Genomic DNA, 13659 nt, shown 5'->3' on the forward strand with positions numbered 1-13659 from the left:
TACTTTTTTCAAGTAACTAGTAAAGTAACGCATTACTTTTAAATTTACAATATAATACCCGAGTTACTTTTTTAAAAATATGTATCGACAGACACACACCCTCATTTAACAGATCACCCCTCACTATAACACACCATCTTTAGCTCACCAAACTCCTGTGTTTTACAACACACTCCTCCACATCTGACAATCGGCTCACATAGGAGGTTTCATTTAACAGGTGTTGTGCGTCTTCCCAAGGGTGTGTGTGGTGTAAAGGCATCATTAAGACTTTAAGCTGTCATGGGTGAGTGCTGTGGGCCATTACGACCACTTTACAGTGCAATCACCTCTCGGATGCTTGTTGCCATGGGCAACAGATGCTGAGGAGAGCTTGTGTTTCAGCCTCCCGGTGGTGTTTTTACCCCCATCCCTTCGCTTGTGCTGCTTAAGCCACAATACAAATGGCTGTTTTTTTTCCTCTTCAGAATGAGCATAGATGGAAATAAAGAGCCATTGGTTGCACCAAGGCTGGGAATGTAACAATGGAGGAATGGAGAATGAGTGGAGAGGTGGATGAATGAAGCGCTCAAGGACTTCCTCATTTTTTCGCCTTTCATCACTGTTAGAGGAGCAATTTGTGGTCATGGTCACAGAGACAGAGCAATGCTGGTGCGAAGGAGAGACAAACCAAAAGACATTTTTAAAAAACTAGTCCGTCCAATCAGCGGCCATCTTGGTAACGCCCAACAACAATTTTTTTATTTTATTATCATTTATCCACTTTTTTTTATCATTTACCCACATGTTGTTCCAAAATATAATAATAATAGTTATTATTATTAGTACTAATAAATAAATAAATAAACAAATAAACAAATAACTATTGTATAATTGTATTATTGTACCAGTAAATAAATAAATACATATTATTAGTAGTATAAAGTATTTAAAAAGTGTTTCCAAATTTAATGTTAATTATAATTCTGCCATTTAGCGACCCAAATGTATTTTTGTTCCAATAAATAAATAAATGAAGAAAATGACTGCCATTTATAGACATGCATGTTGTTCCAAAAATGTAATAATAATAATAATAATAATAGTGATAACAATTATTATCACTATTATTATTATTAATAGTACTAACTAACTAACTAACTAACTAGATAACTAGCTAACTAACTAACTAACTAAATAACTAGCCAACTAACTAACTAACATTATATTATTGTTCCACATTACATTCTTGCACTGTATAATTGTCCCAATGAACAAACAAACAAATAAACAATTATTATTATTATAAATATCCAAACAAAGTCCATGATTCCTGAAAAAAAAAAAAAGAGTGGGAGTGGTCCAGCTTACACACTTCACATACACAATTGTTTCCTTGATACAGCTCTATTTCTGTCCAACCGTAGTTGTAGCATGTAACCCGAAATTGAACTTTAAAAAAGTTGAGGCTTGGTTTCTGACAGTTGCTGCCACGTTGAGCGTTGTGATATCTTCCATTTATTTGACCTCGTTTGACCTGCTGTACAGTCTGTGTGCATGCAGTGACTCACTGTAGTGCAGACCGTAGAAGTGCATCAACACACACCAGTCGTCTTTGTGTCTTTTCTTTCTCTATTTCGGCGTGTCTTTCCCTCTCTGGCCTCGTCTCCTCAGTGGATGTGCATTTGCCCTGAGGTGGCTTGTCTCCCCCCAGGTCCGGGGAACAGTGTGTGCTTTTTGAAGCCGGGGGCAATATACCGGTAATGGCAGTGTAGCAGCCTGTCGCTCTCTAAGCCACAGGTTTTAATAAGAGCCAGCGGAGCCCGAATGGAGGGTCTCGGGCTGAGGAGGAGGGGGTCCTGACAGACTAAGCGCCCCCTGATGTGGCAGCTGAATGCCAAAACAGGCCCTCAGGGGGAACGAGTCATTCAAACTGATGGTTCCTCTTCAGACACGTTGACTTCTTATAGGGTAATACGTTGAGGACTTCTCAAACCTTCCCCCTCCGCCTCTGCTTGATTTTTTTTTTTCTGTCTGAAAAACAATCCTGTGCCCTCCTCACCTCCTCCGAGATGCTCTTTCCTACCCGCTTACAATCAGGTCCTCTCTACCTTTGCTGTTTTTGTTTTGCTTGGCCCTCAGGTGATGTTTAAGTGTTACCTCGAAATCTAGATCGAAATCTAAAGTGTTTTAACAATTTACTGTTTAATAAAATGTTTCCGTTTCAAATAAATGTGCATGCTATTTGAAAGGAAAAATGGTTTTCTTTCATGTTTCATCGAAATATCAAATTAAGGAAGCCTTTTTCTGCTCCACAGTAAGAAAAATGAAATAGTTATGACTTTATTTATCATAATTGTGACTATGTACAACTGCATTTTCTTTCTTGCTTTTAATTAATTATTTTATTTAAAAAACAATAGTTTAATATTTCAAACGTCACAGTGTGACTACATCTAAATTTTGAAGTGCAATCAACTTGGATGTTTAAGTCATTACAACTTAAATTACATTAGACTAACTTTAAATGAAAATTGCTTGAAGGGTTAGTTCACCCGAAAATGAAAATTCTGTCAGTAATTACTCGCCCTCATGTTGTTCCAACCCCGTAAGACCTCCGTTCATCTTCGGAACACGAATTAAGATATTTTTGATTAAATCTGAGAGCTGGATCACTCCTCCATAGGCTTCTCAAGGGATCGAAACTGGCCGGCCCAGAAAGTTATTAAAGACATCGTTAAAATAGTCCAAGTGACTTCAGTGGCTCAATCTTAAGTTTATCAAGTGACGAGAATACTTTTTGTGCGCAAAACAAACAAAAATAACGACTTTATTCAACTATTCCTTTTCTTCAATGTGGGCCTCTGAGTGAGTTCACGTAGTGTAACAGCGCAGCGCTACTTCAGAACGTAGGCTCACTATTGGCCGACGCTGGTCATGAGTGTGATGCTGGCCAATAGTGAGCCTACGTTCTGAAGTAGCGCTGCGCTGTTACACTACGTGAACTCACTCAGAGGCCCATTAAACATATGAAGAGTTTGGTTCCAAAACGCAATAAATCCATTTAGATTAATTTGAGTAAAAATGAAAAGAAAGTGGAAAGATGAAAACCACTATTTTCTGTTTCAAACTTTCACATAGCATTTGTAGGTCATAATAAAACAATTAAAAAAAATCCAGGTTTTGATTTTCAAAGATTTATTATAAAAACGGATTATTTTTTTCCCCAAAATGCAATAAATCCATAAAAAAAAATTAAAAAAAATTAAAATGCAATTAATCCATTGAATCAATATAAAAGTTTTTTTTTCATATTGAAACTGTTGAAAATACACAACGACATAAGTTTATTAGTATAATATTTGTATTAAGAACTGTAAAGAAGATTGAAAACATTTTTCCTCCTCCCGAGTGCCTCGTCTTCTTAATCTCCTCACGTAAATGATTCGATTTCGATGCCTTACGTTTCTAACCCACCGCAGAAACAACCACAGGTTCATCAATGCCTCAAAATTATTCATTTTTTTGTTTGTTTGTTGATCGAAAAGTACAAAATAGATAAGAAAAACTAGGAAGCCGGGTGTATTTAAGGCGCTGCCGTTACTGTTTACATTGCGTGGAATGGTGCGTTGTGATTGGCTGAGAGCGGATATATCGCATTCTGCAGAGAAGGGAGACTGGCGTTTGTCGCGGTTTGGAAAGAAAGGGAGAAAACATGACAGAATAACACGGCGGATATCGCATTTTACTTAAAATTAAACATTGACTTTTCAATACCAACCAGATACAATACTGATTTTTGCAGTAACTAATTTTTTTTTTTTTAAATGGCGTTTATCGCGTTTTGGAACCAAACTCTTCACATATATATTTTAAATATGTCATTTTGGCGATCAAAGATGAGTTTTAAGGGTTAAAGTTATTGACTACAGGGGGACTTTAAAACTGCATCAGTGTGTATAAATTTACATTAACGAAGACTTAAATTATTCACGATTATTGTAAAGTGTTATGGTCTGTTCACACTAAAAATCGTTCTAAATATAAAAGAATAGCAGAGTCCACTCCGCAACTATAACGATAGCACACTGGCACAGATACATTATATCGTTGGAATCACTTTCAGAAGTATTTGATAATAAAAACATTGACGGCCAATCAGAATCCTGCTGTAACGAGCTCGGGTATTTAAAGTGGCAGACGACAAAACAAGACGAGCGTGCTTACGTTAAACAGAGCGTTATCGTTCGCAAGTGTGGACGCTAACATAGTTATCGTTATAGTTATCTCGATAATTTCGCCCTTTGCTGTGTAAGCTAAATGTGTAGCGAATGCGGTTTCCTTCAAATCAAAGAGTTGCTAAATTGAGCGAGCCAGAAAAATGGACGTTTCATGAGTTTGACTTTGATTTCTCTCGTAAACAAGCGCACGCACATGCATACTCTCCCAGGGATCATTTGTAAGTGTGGGTGATGATGATGTTGACTGTGGTAACGGCGGCTCTGTCCTTGCATTCATCTTTTCCCCCCGCGCGCGATGATTAGATTGAGAAATATCGTTTTAGCGGGCATATTTCTGCCCCGCAAATCACCGGGAGCGGGGCCAGGGCCCTCATCCCAGCCCTGAATCCCTCTCTTCCGACAGCAAGAGACGCACTGTGGCCTTGAGACCAAAGAGATTTGATTTGGCTCCATTTTTCCCTGCCACGCTCCTAGACACGCGCGCAACTGTGAAATACAACCTCGCAAGCGCGTCTGTGAGGATCGCCGTAAACAAGCCGAGTGAGCAATATTAATCCCAATCCTACTTCATAAATCAGACGGGCTTTACAGGCCCACACGCCCTCCGATACAGCGGCAGAAACCGGACTAAAAGCCTGCGCATTAAATTATGCTTAAGGCATGCTGAAACATGCATTTGCTTTTCAGATTTACATTAGCTGGAGGATGCTGTCGCTCGCTTTGAGCACAGTGGAAATATAATATACACACAAACATGCACATGTAGATCTGAAAGATGATGGGAAGGAAGGAAGGAAGGAGCTTTTAAAAAAGAAAGAATACAACTAAAAAAGAAAAGTTCGATCTGTTGATAATGATGGGTAATACTATTTCTTGTGATCCTTCAAAATAGCATATAAAAGTGCTTATATAAACCCAAAGAGTTACATTTAAGTGCCGTTTATCTAAATGTTTACATTTATATTATAAAATGATGTATTATATTAACCTATGAATATTTAAATTTGATATAAAAGTGAGCCATTTAAAATAAATACAATTATATAATGAATAAGCCATTTAAAAATAAATAATACTATATAATGTACATATATATATATACAATTATATTATAATTTATTAATTATATTCAAATATATACATTGATTATATTCAAATATGCATTACATTACACCTTTTAGGTAATAATCTGACAACTTTTTGATAACTTTTAGATTACTTTGGACCAAACTCGTTTATCACATAGATTTCAATAGGATAATCTTAATCCATATTGATATAATGATACAAAGAGAAAGAAAATATATTCCAGTCTTTGTTATGAACAACATGATGTGCATTCAATATTACATTATGGCAGGGTTTTCAAGCCTGCGGTTCGTGAAGGAACTGCAGGGGCATTGTGAGTTTTATGAAAAGCTAATAATTAAATAAATCATAAAGATTTTTATGATAAAAAAAAAAAAAGTTAAAAAGACAAAAGCCTTCCAAATCCATAGCAATACATGGTTAAATGTCTCGGTGAGTGATAATTCAAATAAAAATAAATGTGTTCATCAGTATTGATTAGATAAGCACAAGATGTTGCAATGTTAAGAAAACAAGTGAACATATTTCTGTGATCAAATGCTTTGCGGCCTCTCAATTTTCCATGTAATTATAGCCACATCATCACAATATGCTGGTCTGTGTGTGCAAGATCACCAAACTAGAACACTCTGTTTATACGCAATATGCTTTTTAGAAAGGAACATTAAGAGCAAAGGACAATTAAGAGTAAAAAAATCGATCAATTCTGAATGATGTACTGCCATTGTGTGAATAATATGAAATCAATAGAAAGTATCTGTAGTCTGATTATGAGTATTTTAAAACTGAATACAACCAAGTTACAAATCCTTAATTTTTGGAATCTGATTACATAATCCAGATTACATGTAATCAGTTATTTTCCAGCACTGTGTGTGTGTCTATATATAGTATAGTGGGAGCAACAAAAAAAAAGAAAAGAAAAGGAAGAAATTTGCTAAGAAAGAAATAAACAGGAAAAAGGGAAGAAAAATACATTGTAAGCATAAAAAAACCCGTCATTATCAGTTTCCATCAGTTCAAGGCCTGACCAAAATGCCGCCTATTCGTCTTCCATGAATCATTTATTCTGTGATCGATTAAGCGTAATTGTTCAGTACAAGCAATTTGGCAGCAGCCAATGAGGAGCTGCAGAAACAGACGCGGCTTCATTTGCCATCGTCTAATTAATGCAATAAACAAAGACTGTAACAAATGAACACGTTCGCCCGTCATCTCTCCAGGAATAGTCATGGGGATTCATCCCGATCAGACAGATCAAGTGTCCTGATGCATGTAGAGCACCTTCACAGCATAAACCCCACTATTGGTAACACTTGCTATGAAGCCAGTATATATAATGCATTATATTATGCTCCTGGATGCCGGTTGGTCTCAGAATTATTATGAATATGTATGATAACGTATATATAACAGGTTCAAATGAGAATAAGGCTTTATAATGTATCATATAGGCTACACAGACCTCATAGTGTTTCCAAGAAGGACTGTCTTAATTGAGATCTGCAGAGGAAAGTGCTTATCTCTGATCTCTAGGGTACCGTATAGCTAAAGACAAGGTATCACTATTAAAAAAAATACAATTGGACGTCCTTTTTGATTAGATACGAGACTCAAGGGATCCGGAATGGAATCTTCAAATCAATCAGCCGAACTTCCTGCGGGGGGAATCATGTGACACTTGCTCGGGCTTTAATTTCAGCTTCTGAAACGCCTTCGATCTACAGATACCGCAGGAGAGACAATGTGTGGGTGTGTGGAATTAATACAAAAAAAAAGATCCACAAGCTGTGAATTTGGCCTGTCGGGTTTGATAAAAGGGACAGACCTTCCACTCCTGTCCGACCGGTAACCGGTGTCATTCAAACGAACCCTTACTCTACTTCCGCCCCTTAAAGAAAACGAAGCCCGCCGGAAGATTCCGGAAGGGTTAGTCTAGCCTCTCCCTGGGGTAATTATTTTTACATTATTACACATGCTCATATTCCAGCCGCCCAGCTGAGGTGACAGGCAAATTTATCACTGCGGGGGTCCGTACAGGCAGCGGGGGCGAGGGGGGGGGTCTGACAAATGATAAAATAAAACCCCTCTCTGCTTAAATTGTTCCTACTAATTCTTTTTGGGGGGTGAGATTTATGAGCGGCTAGCCGCCCGTGAAGGGAGATGTGCGGAGATTTGTGTGTGTACGTACAGTAAGTGTGTGTGTGGTGTGTGTTTGACAGAATGTAGGGTACACAAACAGGCAGAGCTCATATTTACATCCATCAGTCACATGATGATATCAGAGCGAGCTTGATGTATAAGCGCAGACTATGCTGTGGGTGCATGTGTGATCTGTCTAAAAAAGTCCTTATATGACCACAATCTAGAGTTCAGTTGAATGTTTCATTAAATGTTATTGAATTATAATATTAGACATTGAAAAATGACTTATATTTTAATTTAATATCAACAATAAGCAATTAAATTCATTTTTAATCAATTTATAGCTATTACATTTATATTTTGAACAGCTTATTGTTGGTATTAAATTATTTTAAATACGTTAACAATGCCTAATATAATTATTATGTTTATTTATAATTTAATATATAAACTAAATGTAATAATAATAAATGCATGTAAAATTAATTGGTTTATTGTACAATTCAATAATTGTATAGTTAATTAATCATTTATTTAAACATTTATTTTTAAGTCTTTTTTAAGTTTAACGTTTTTTAAAAATTAAAGGTTTATTATCTATTTTTATGTAATAAATTATAATATATTTTATAAACAAAATCTAGAGTTGAGTTGTTTATCTCAATGCATATATTAAATTATAATATTATACTTTACATTAAATAATGGATATTTCAATTAATATATATATACACACACACCGTTGCATATATATATATATATATATATATACATAATGTTTATTTGTCATTTAATATATAAACAATATATAATAATAATACATACATGTACAATTAAATAATTGTATAGTCAAATAATCATTTTTTTTTTTATTTAAGTCTTTTTTAAGTCTCAAAAATGTAATACATATTACAGGTTTATTATGAATTTGTATGTAGTAAATGATAATTGTTTCATAAACAAAATCTAGAGTTCAATTGTTAATCTAAATGTTTATAATACATTGCACTATTCTACTTTACATGAATTAATGTGTACTTAAATTGCCATATATATATATATATATATGATAATGTATTACATTAAAATATTAAAAAATGCACAATATAATTAGAGTTTATAATATATAATTTGAATATCAAATATTATATATTATATATAACAAATATGATAAAATACATAATATTGTCTTCATTACTGATGCATGGACCCCCTGTTGAAGACCCTCACAGTGGCAAGTATTAAGAATACATCTGGTTGAATTGTTTATTTAAATTTGAAAGAACTGCATTAACGGTTATGCAAAGATTTGTTCCGCATTGATGGACTCTGCTGTGACTTTTAGAAGGTTAATAAAGCCCTTGACCCATGAGAAACGGTTGTGTGCCTCGAGAGCTCTCACGGAAACCTACGGAAACAACCTTCCGGTAGTCTCCTGAGCGTCTCTCAAGATGAATTTCGAACGCGAAATTCAGGCGCGAACCCTTAAAAGCTGAGTACGGGTTGGAAGACGACTGCCTTGTAGAGGATAATGGTTTTGATGACCTTCTATGGGATGATGGACAGAATATGAATGAGGTTTGGAATTGGGGCTGGTCTTTTGAAGGTTAAAGGCAGGTGATTGGCACAAAGATAATAACCAGTGCTGTTTTGTGGCATGCCGAGGAAAAACAAGGGGAAACGAGAGAGCGGATGACAGGAATCTTACCTCCCGTTGCTCATCAGGCCTCCATCAACACGCTGGAACGTCACTGGGGTCAGAAAGAGGGTAGAACACAAAGAGAGAGAGCGAGAGAGAGAGACAGAAAGAGACTGAGTCATCGTAACATCATCATAACCAACTCATAGCAAAAATTCAATCTCTTATGCATCGTTCTCGTTCTAATGATTTTTAAACATGATTCCACACTGGCATGTTAAACAGCAGGAGCTGATTAAGAAATAAAACGTCTATGTACGCATTTGTGTGTATATATGTCTTCGTAATCTTACACAAGTGACTGAATTGCTCAGAGCACACATTAGATGAACATGCACAATGAATGTTTGACATCGAAGCATCTCTGACACTTTATCTCCATAATTTCCTATTTCCCCACCCTAAGTTTTGTCTTCATATTCTTGCCAAAAGAAAGCAACTGAAAACAAAAAAGTGTGCAAAAAGAAAGACAGAATGGATGGATAACTGATGAAAGACAGACTAAATCAGGTGTACTTTTAGTAAGCACTCATTTTGAAAACACTTTTCCTCAAGTGCACAACTCGCTCCTTGCAGGGATCAACTTTCTGGTTCCAGAACATATTTTGAAGAATGTTTTTGTCCATTCAATGAATGTCAATAGGATGTAAAACTATTTTGAATTCCATGAATTACACTGAAGCATTTTTGAAAATATGTTCTTTTAGACTGACACGAGGGCGAGTAAATGAATGCACATTTTTATTTTCCCTTTTAATTTTCCATCTAAGCATGCACACTTAGGCTATTTAACAAATATCACATACACTAATCCAGAGTGACTCCTGAGTCCTGGTCTGTTAAGACACCATTCAGAGAAACCGAGGCCACATTCACACAGCAGCAACATAGTGATGTGGATCCAGATGTGGGCCGGATCTGGGCCGACATTATGTTGCTGTCTGGGGCAGAATACAGTTGTCTATAATGTATATTGACTCCTTAATAGTTACGTTCACACACAGTTCAGTTATGTATGGAAGTGACAATCGCATTCTATAACCGAACTGTCGTTCTCTGTCATGATTCGAGTATTTAGAAACAACATTTATGAGACCGTTGTTGTCAGATTTCATTAGTGATTTCAAATATTACAACTTAATCGTAAGCTTGGCGAACAGTTTTGGAGAATTTGATGTTTCCTCATTGAAAGAGATGGGAGCTGCACTTGCATGCCCGAAAAGCGTTTCTAAGATGGCCGCCAAGTGAAATGACTTGTCTTAAAGGGACTTTGGTTTTATGGACACTGTCTCAATGGTTATTGGTAAGAGAATATGGGTTTGACTCCTGTTGCACATTCATGCAGACAACATTGAAGACGCTACTGTAAGTTTCTCTATGAATAGGACATTGAGACTCACACCTGTGAGTAAATGCGGTTGTCAATCCCAAAAACTGACCGTGTGAACGCAGCCAATCTGAATGAAATCAGTGACATTTTCTCTCCACTCTCACTCTCTTCTGACAAACATTAAACCTGATGAACACTAACCAAGGCCCGTCTCTCCTCTGAGCCTGCTGTTTGTTGGGTTTATTTGCATTCACGGCTAATTCCAGAATTTGGCATTTCAGTAAATTGAGAACAAACACTAAAGGTGTTCTCTCTCCCCCAAGGGACTCGTTTTATGTGGCACTATGTGTGTGTGTGTGGGTCTGTTAAGTGCCTATCTACAATAGGACACATTGCTGGCGCTTTGATGTGGCCCGTAGACTGGCGCTGGTCTCGGCTTTAGGCTGAGCTCCAGATAAGCACTCTCTCCAATATGAAAACTGATTACTCCTCTTTAATAAGCATTTACTGCGGCACGACAAAATCGCCCGTATAAAAATTCCATCAAATCCTTCCTTCTCGCCCGAGCACAGCTTGATTTAGCCTCGCGGCGATGACAGGTTTAAAGGGGGAAAGTGTGTGTGTGTGTGAACAGGTGTATTCGGATTGTGCGTTTTTACCATCCTCAACGCCCTACGGCCTCAATTAAACATACAACCGCACGCCATATCTTTTCAGAACAAAGATGCTTTGATGCAAACGTGCCGTCCTTTAAGAAGCGGCCGTCTTTCTTTGTTCCATAACCTTTGAAACGTTCACATGATTTGCAGTGAACCGTGATAATGAGACGAAGACAATTTGTCTTCAGGAAACAAGAATAAAACAAATGTTCCCACTGAGTGGAAGAAGCTGCCCTCGCTAGCATGGACCGCTGCGTTCTGCGAGCGTCACACACATGGGGTCTGGCGAGTCGGTAATGCATCTGAACGCCACACTTATCTGCTCGGCACATAGGCGCTGGGAAACCAAGAAGGACGTGGTCCCCTAGGAGCCGGCAACCTTGAAGCCCACTGAAGCAGTGGTGAGGAGAGACCACTGGAGTGCATTAAAAGGAAGACGAGGGATATGGAGGCCATAAGGCTTGGACACCTGACTGCTACGGTCTTATCTTCCTGGGGGAAAGTGAAGTGCAGCGGTGTCCGCTTTTGCAGGGAGACTGATTTCATCTGTAATGAAGTTTGGAGCGAAACCCTCCAACAAGATAAAAGCACACCTCAATCCCCGAGAGACGTGGAAGGAATCTGGACTAGCTGAGTGATTTTTTTTTTCTTTAGCTTTTTTTTGTGTGTGTGTGTGTTATCAATTCACACTGTGATTGTGGCCGACCGTGTGACTGTATCAGGTCATCACTGGTTAACCTCTGTAGGCCTCCTATATTTCACGTTACTTGCGGACAAACCAACCATTGAATTGCAAACGTTTCTCTGCTATTGTGAACATAAAGTGGAAAATCAATGGCAGCGTGACCATATTTCAGAATGGGATGATCTTTGAAAGACAGAAAATCATGAGATCTGTGGCGATATGTTCAGAATGGCATACCACTCTTGCCATTTTCTGACGTATATAGCATGAATACTGTATTTGCCAAAAGGTACAAAGCACTGGGTTCATTATCCCACAATGCAATTCACCAAACTTGAAGTAACATCAACCTTTCTTGCTTATTGACACCAAATGTTTAGACATTTTGTGCAAAAAATTCACTGTAAACAATTATTTTCAACTTTTTTTTCTTTTGTCAAATCAACTTAGATAATTAATGTGGCTCAGATAACATAATATTTTGAGTTTCTATTGATTAAACCAATCTCCTTCATTGTATAAACTCAAATTTTTAATTTCAATGAATTCAAAATTAAGGCGACCAGGTAACTTACTTTTTTTAAGTTAAACCAACAATACATTTTTACAGTGTGGCAATGTAGCATACTAATATTTGACTGTTATCATGAACTAAAACTGACATAATAAAAAAAAAAAAAAAAAAAAAAAAGCTAAACATTTTAATAAAAAGTATAATAGCATTTAAATACAACTAAAATAACACTGATGCAGTGTCTTTGTAAAAACAGCCAGTATTCAGTGTATATTAATTAAACAGCATTCGGTATAAGCAAGCTGGGTTCAAAATATCTATATTGGTTAAAACATAACATATAGAAATCATATATCACTGGAGGGAAATGAGAAAACCTTCAGAAAACTTGTCGACAACCTCGAATGGCGAGAACAATTGAATCCCACATGTAAGTTTGTTCAAGCGGTTAATAACAAAGGCAGGAATGAATCAAAGATCGGACAACTCGGGAAGAGAACAAAAACAGTTCACAACACTTGGACAAACAAAAAGTCAGAAAGAGAGAATAGAACAATAAAAGGAGGATAAAGATGAGATGGAAAACCCACATGAGAAAATCAGCACAGGTGACCACTGAGAAAAAAAGAAAAGAAAAAAACCCTGCCTGAAGAAAAGGACAAAGAAACACAAATGGAGAACTGCAGGATCTTGCCGCCCACAGATCTCCCATCTGACTCTGTTAGCACAGCTAACACATCATTGTTCACTTTTTGCATTGTAGCTTATATATACGTACTGTATATATGTGTGTCATTTTTAGATGTATCTAAAATGTATCCATCATTTGTGTTTGAGACCCCTGAAACAGCTTCTATTACAGCCAGAGGTTGTATTACTCCCCATATTGTGCTGACAAAGTCAGGTGGGCATCATCTGAAGACTTAAACTTGAATCATGGGAAGGGATACTCGACTGGGTAAGGGAAAGTAAGAGAAATGCAGGACGAAGGAATGGGGGTTTCGAAAAGACGGGACAAATGAACAGTACCTGCAGGGGTGAAGGTGAACGACTGAACTGCAAAAACAAGAAGACAGAGAAGAGTGTGTGTTAAAAAGCCTGCAGTGCTCAGTCGGGCTTTGGGAGGTTTGTGTGTTTCTGTGCACGATTATAAGCATGCATATTGGAGTGTGTTTGAAGGTTTGCGTTATGCCATCAGTGATGACAGCAAGACAGCAGCCAAAGGAATGAGATAGGCAGTCTAACACAGAAGACACACAAACAAATAATAATAATAATAAAAGTTTCAGTGGTGGCTGGTGCTTTTCAAGAGTGGGGA

General features: G+C 37.1%; 1 protein-coding gene across 1 annotated transcript in view; it reads right to left on the reverse strand.

Moving 5' to 3' along the window:
• robo2 (roundabout, axon guidance receptor, homolog 2 (Drosophila)) overlaps nt 1–13659 on the reverse strand; it is a gene marked incomplete at its 5' end in the record, with an annotated part of 67996 nt that overhangs the window by 22153 nt on the left and 32184 nt on the right. Inside the window, 2 exons of the mRNA XM_056244149.1 lie at nt 9163–9205; nt 13371–13397. Coding sequence (XP_056100124.1) covers nt 9163–9205; nt 13371–13397 — 70 coding nt within the window. The remainder of the gene's footprint in view (nt 1–9162; nt 9206–13370; nt 13398–13659) is intronic.

This window comes from Rhinichthys klamathensis, unplaced genomic scaffold (assembly GCF_029890125.1).
Source record: "Rhinichthys klamathensis goyatoka isolate OS25496 unplaced genomic scaffold, OSU_Roscu_1.1 h1tg000933l_1, whole genome shotgun sequence".
In the NCBI taxonomy this organism is placed as follows: Eukaryota; Metazoa; Chordata; class Actinopteri; order Cypriniformes; family Leuciscidae; genus Rhinichthys; species Rhinichthys klamathensis.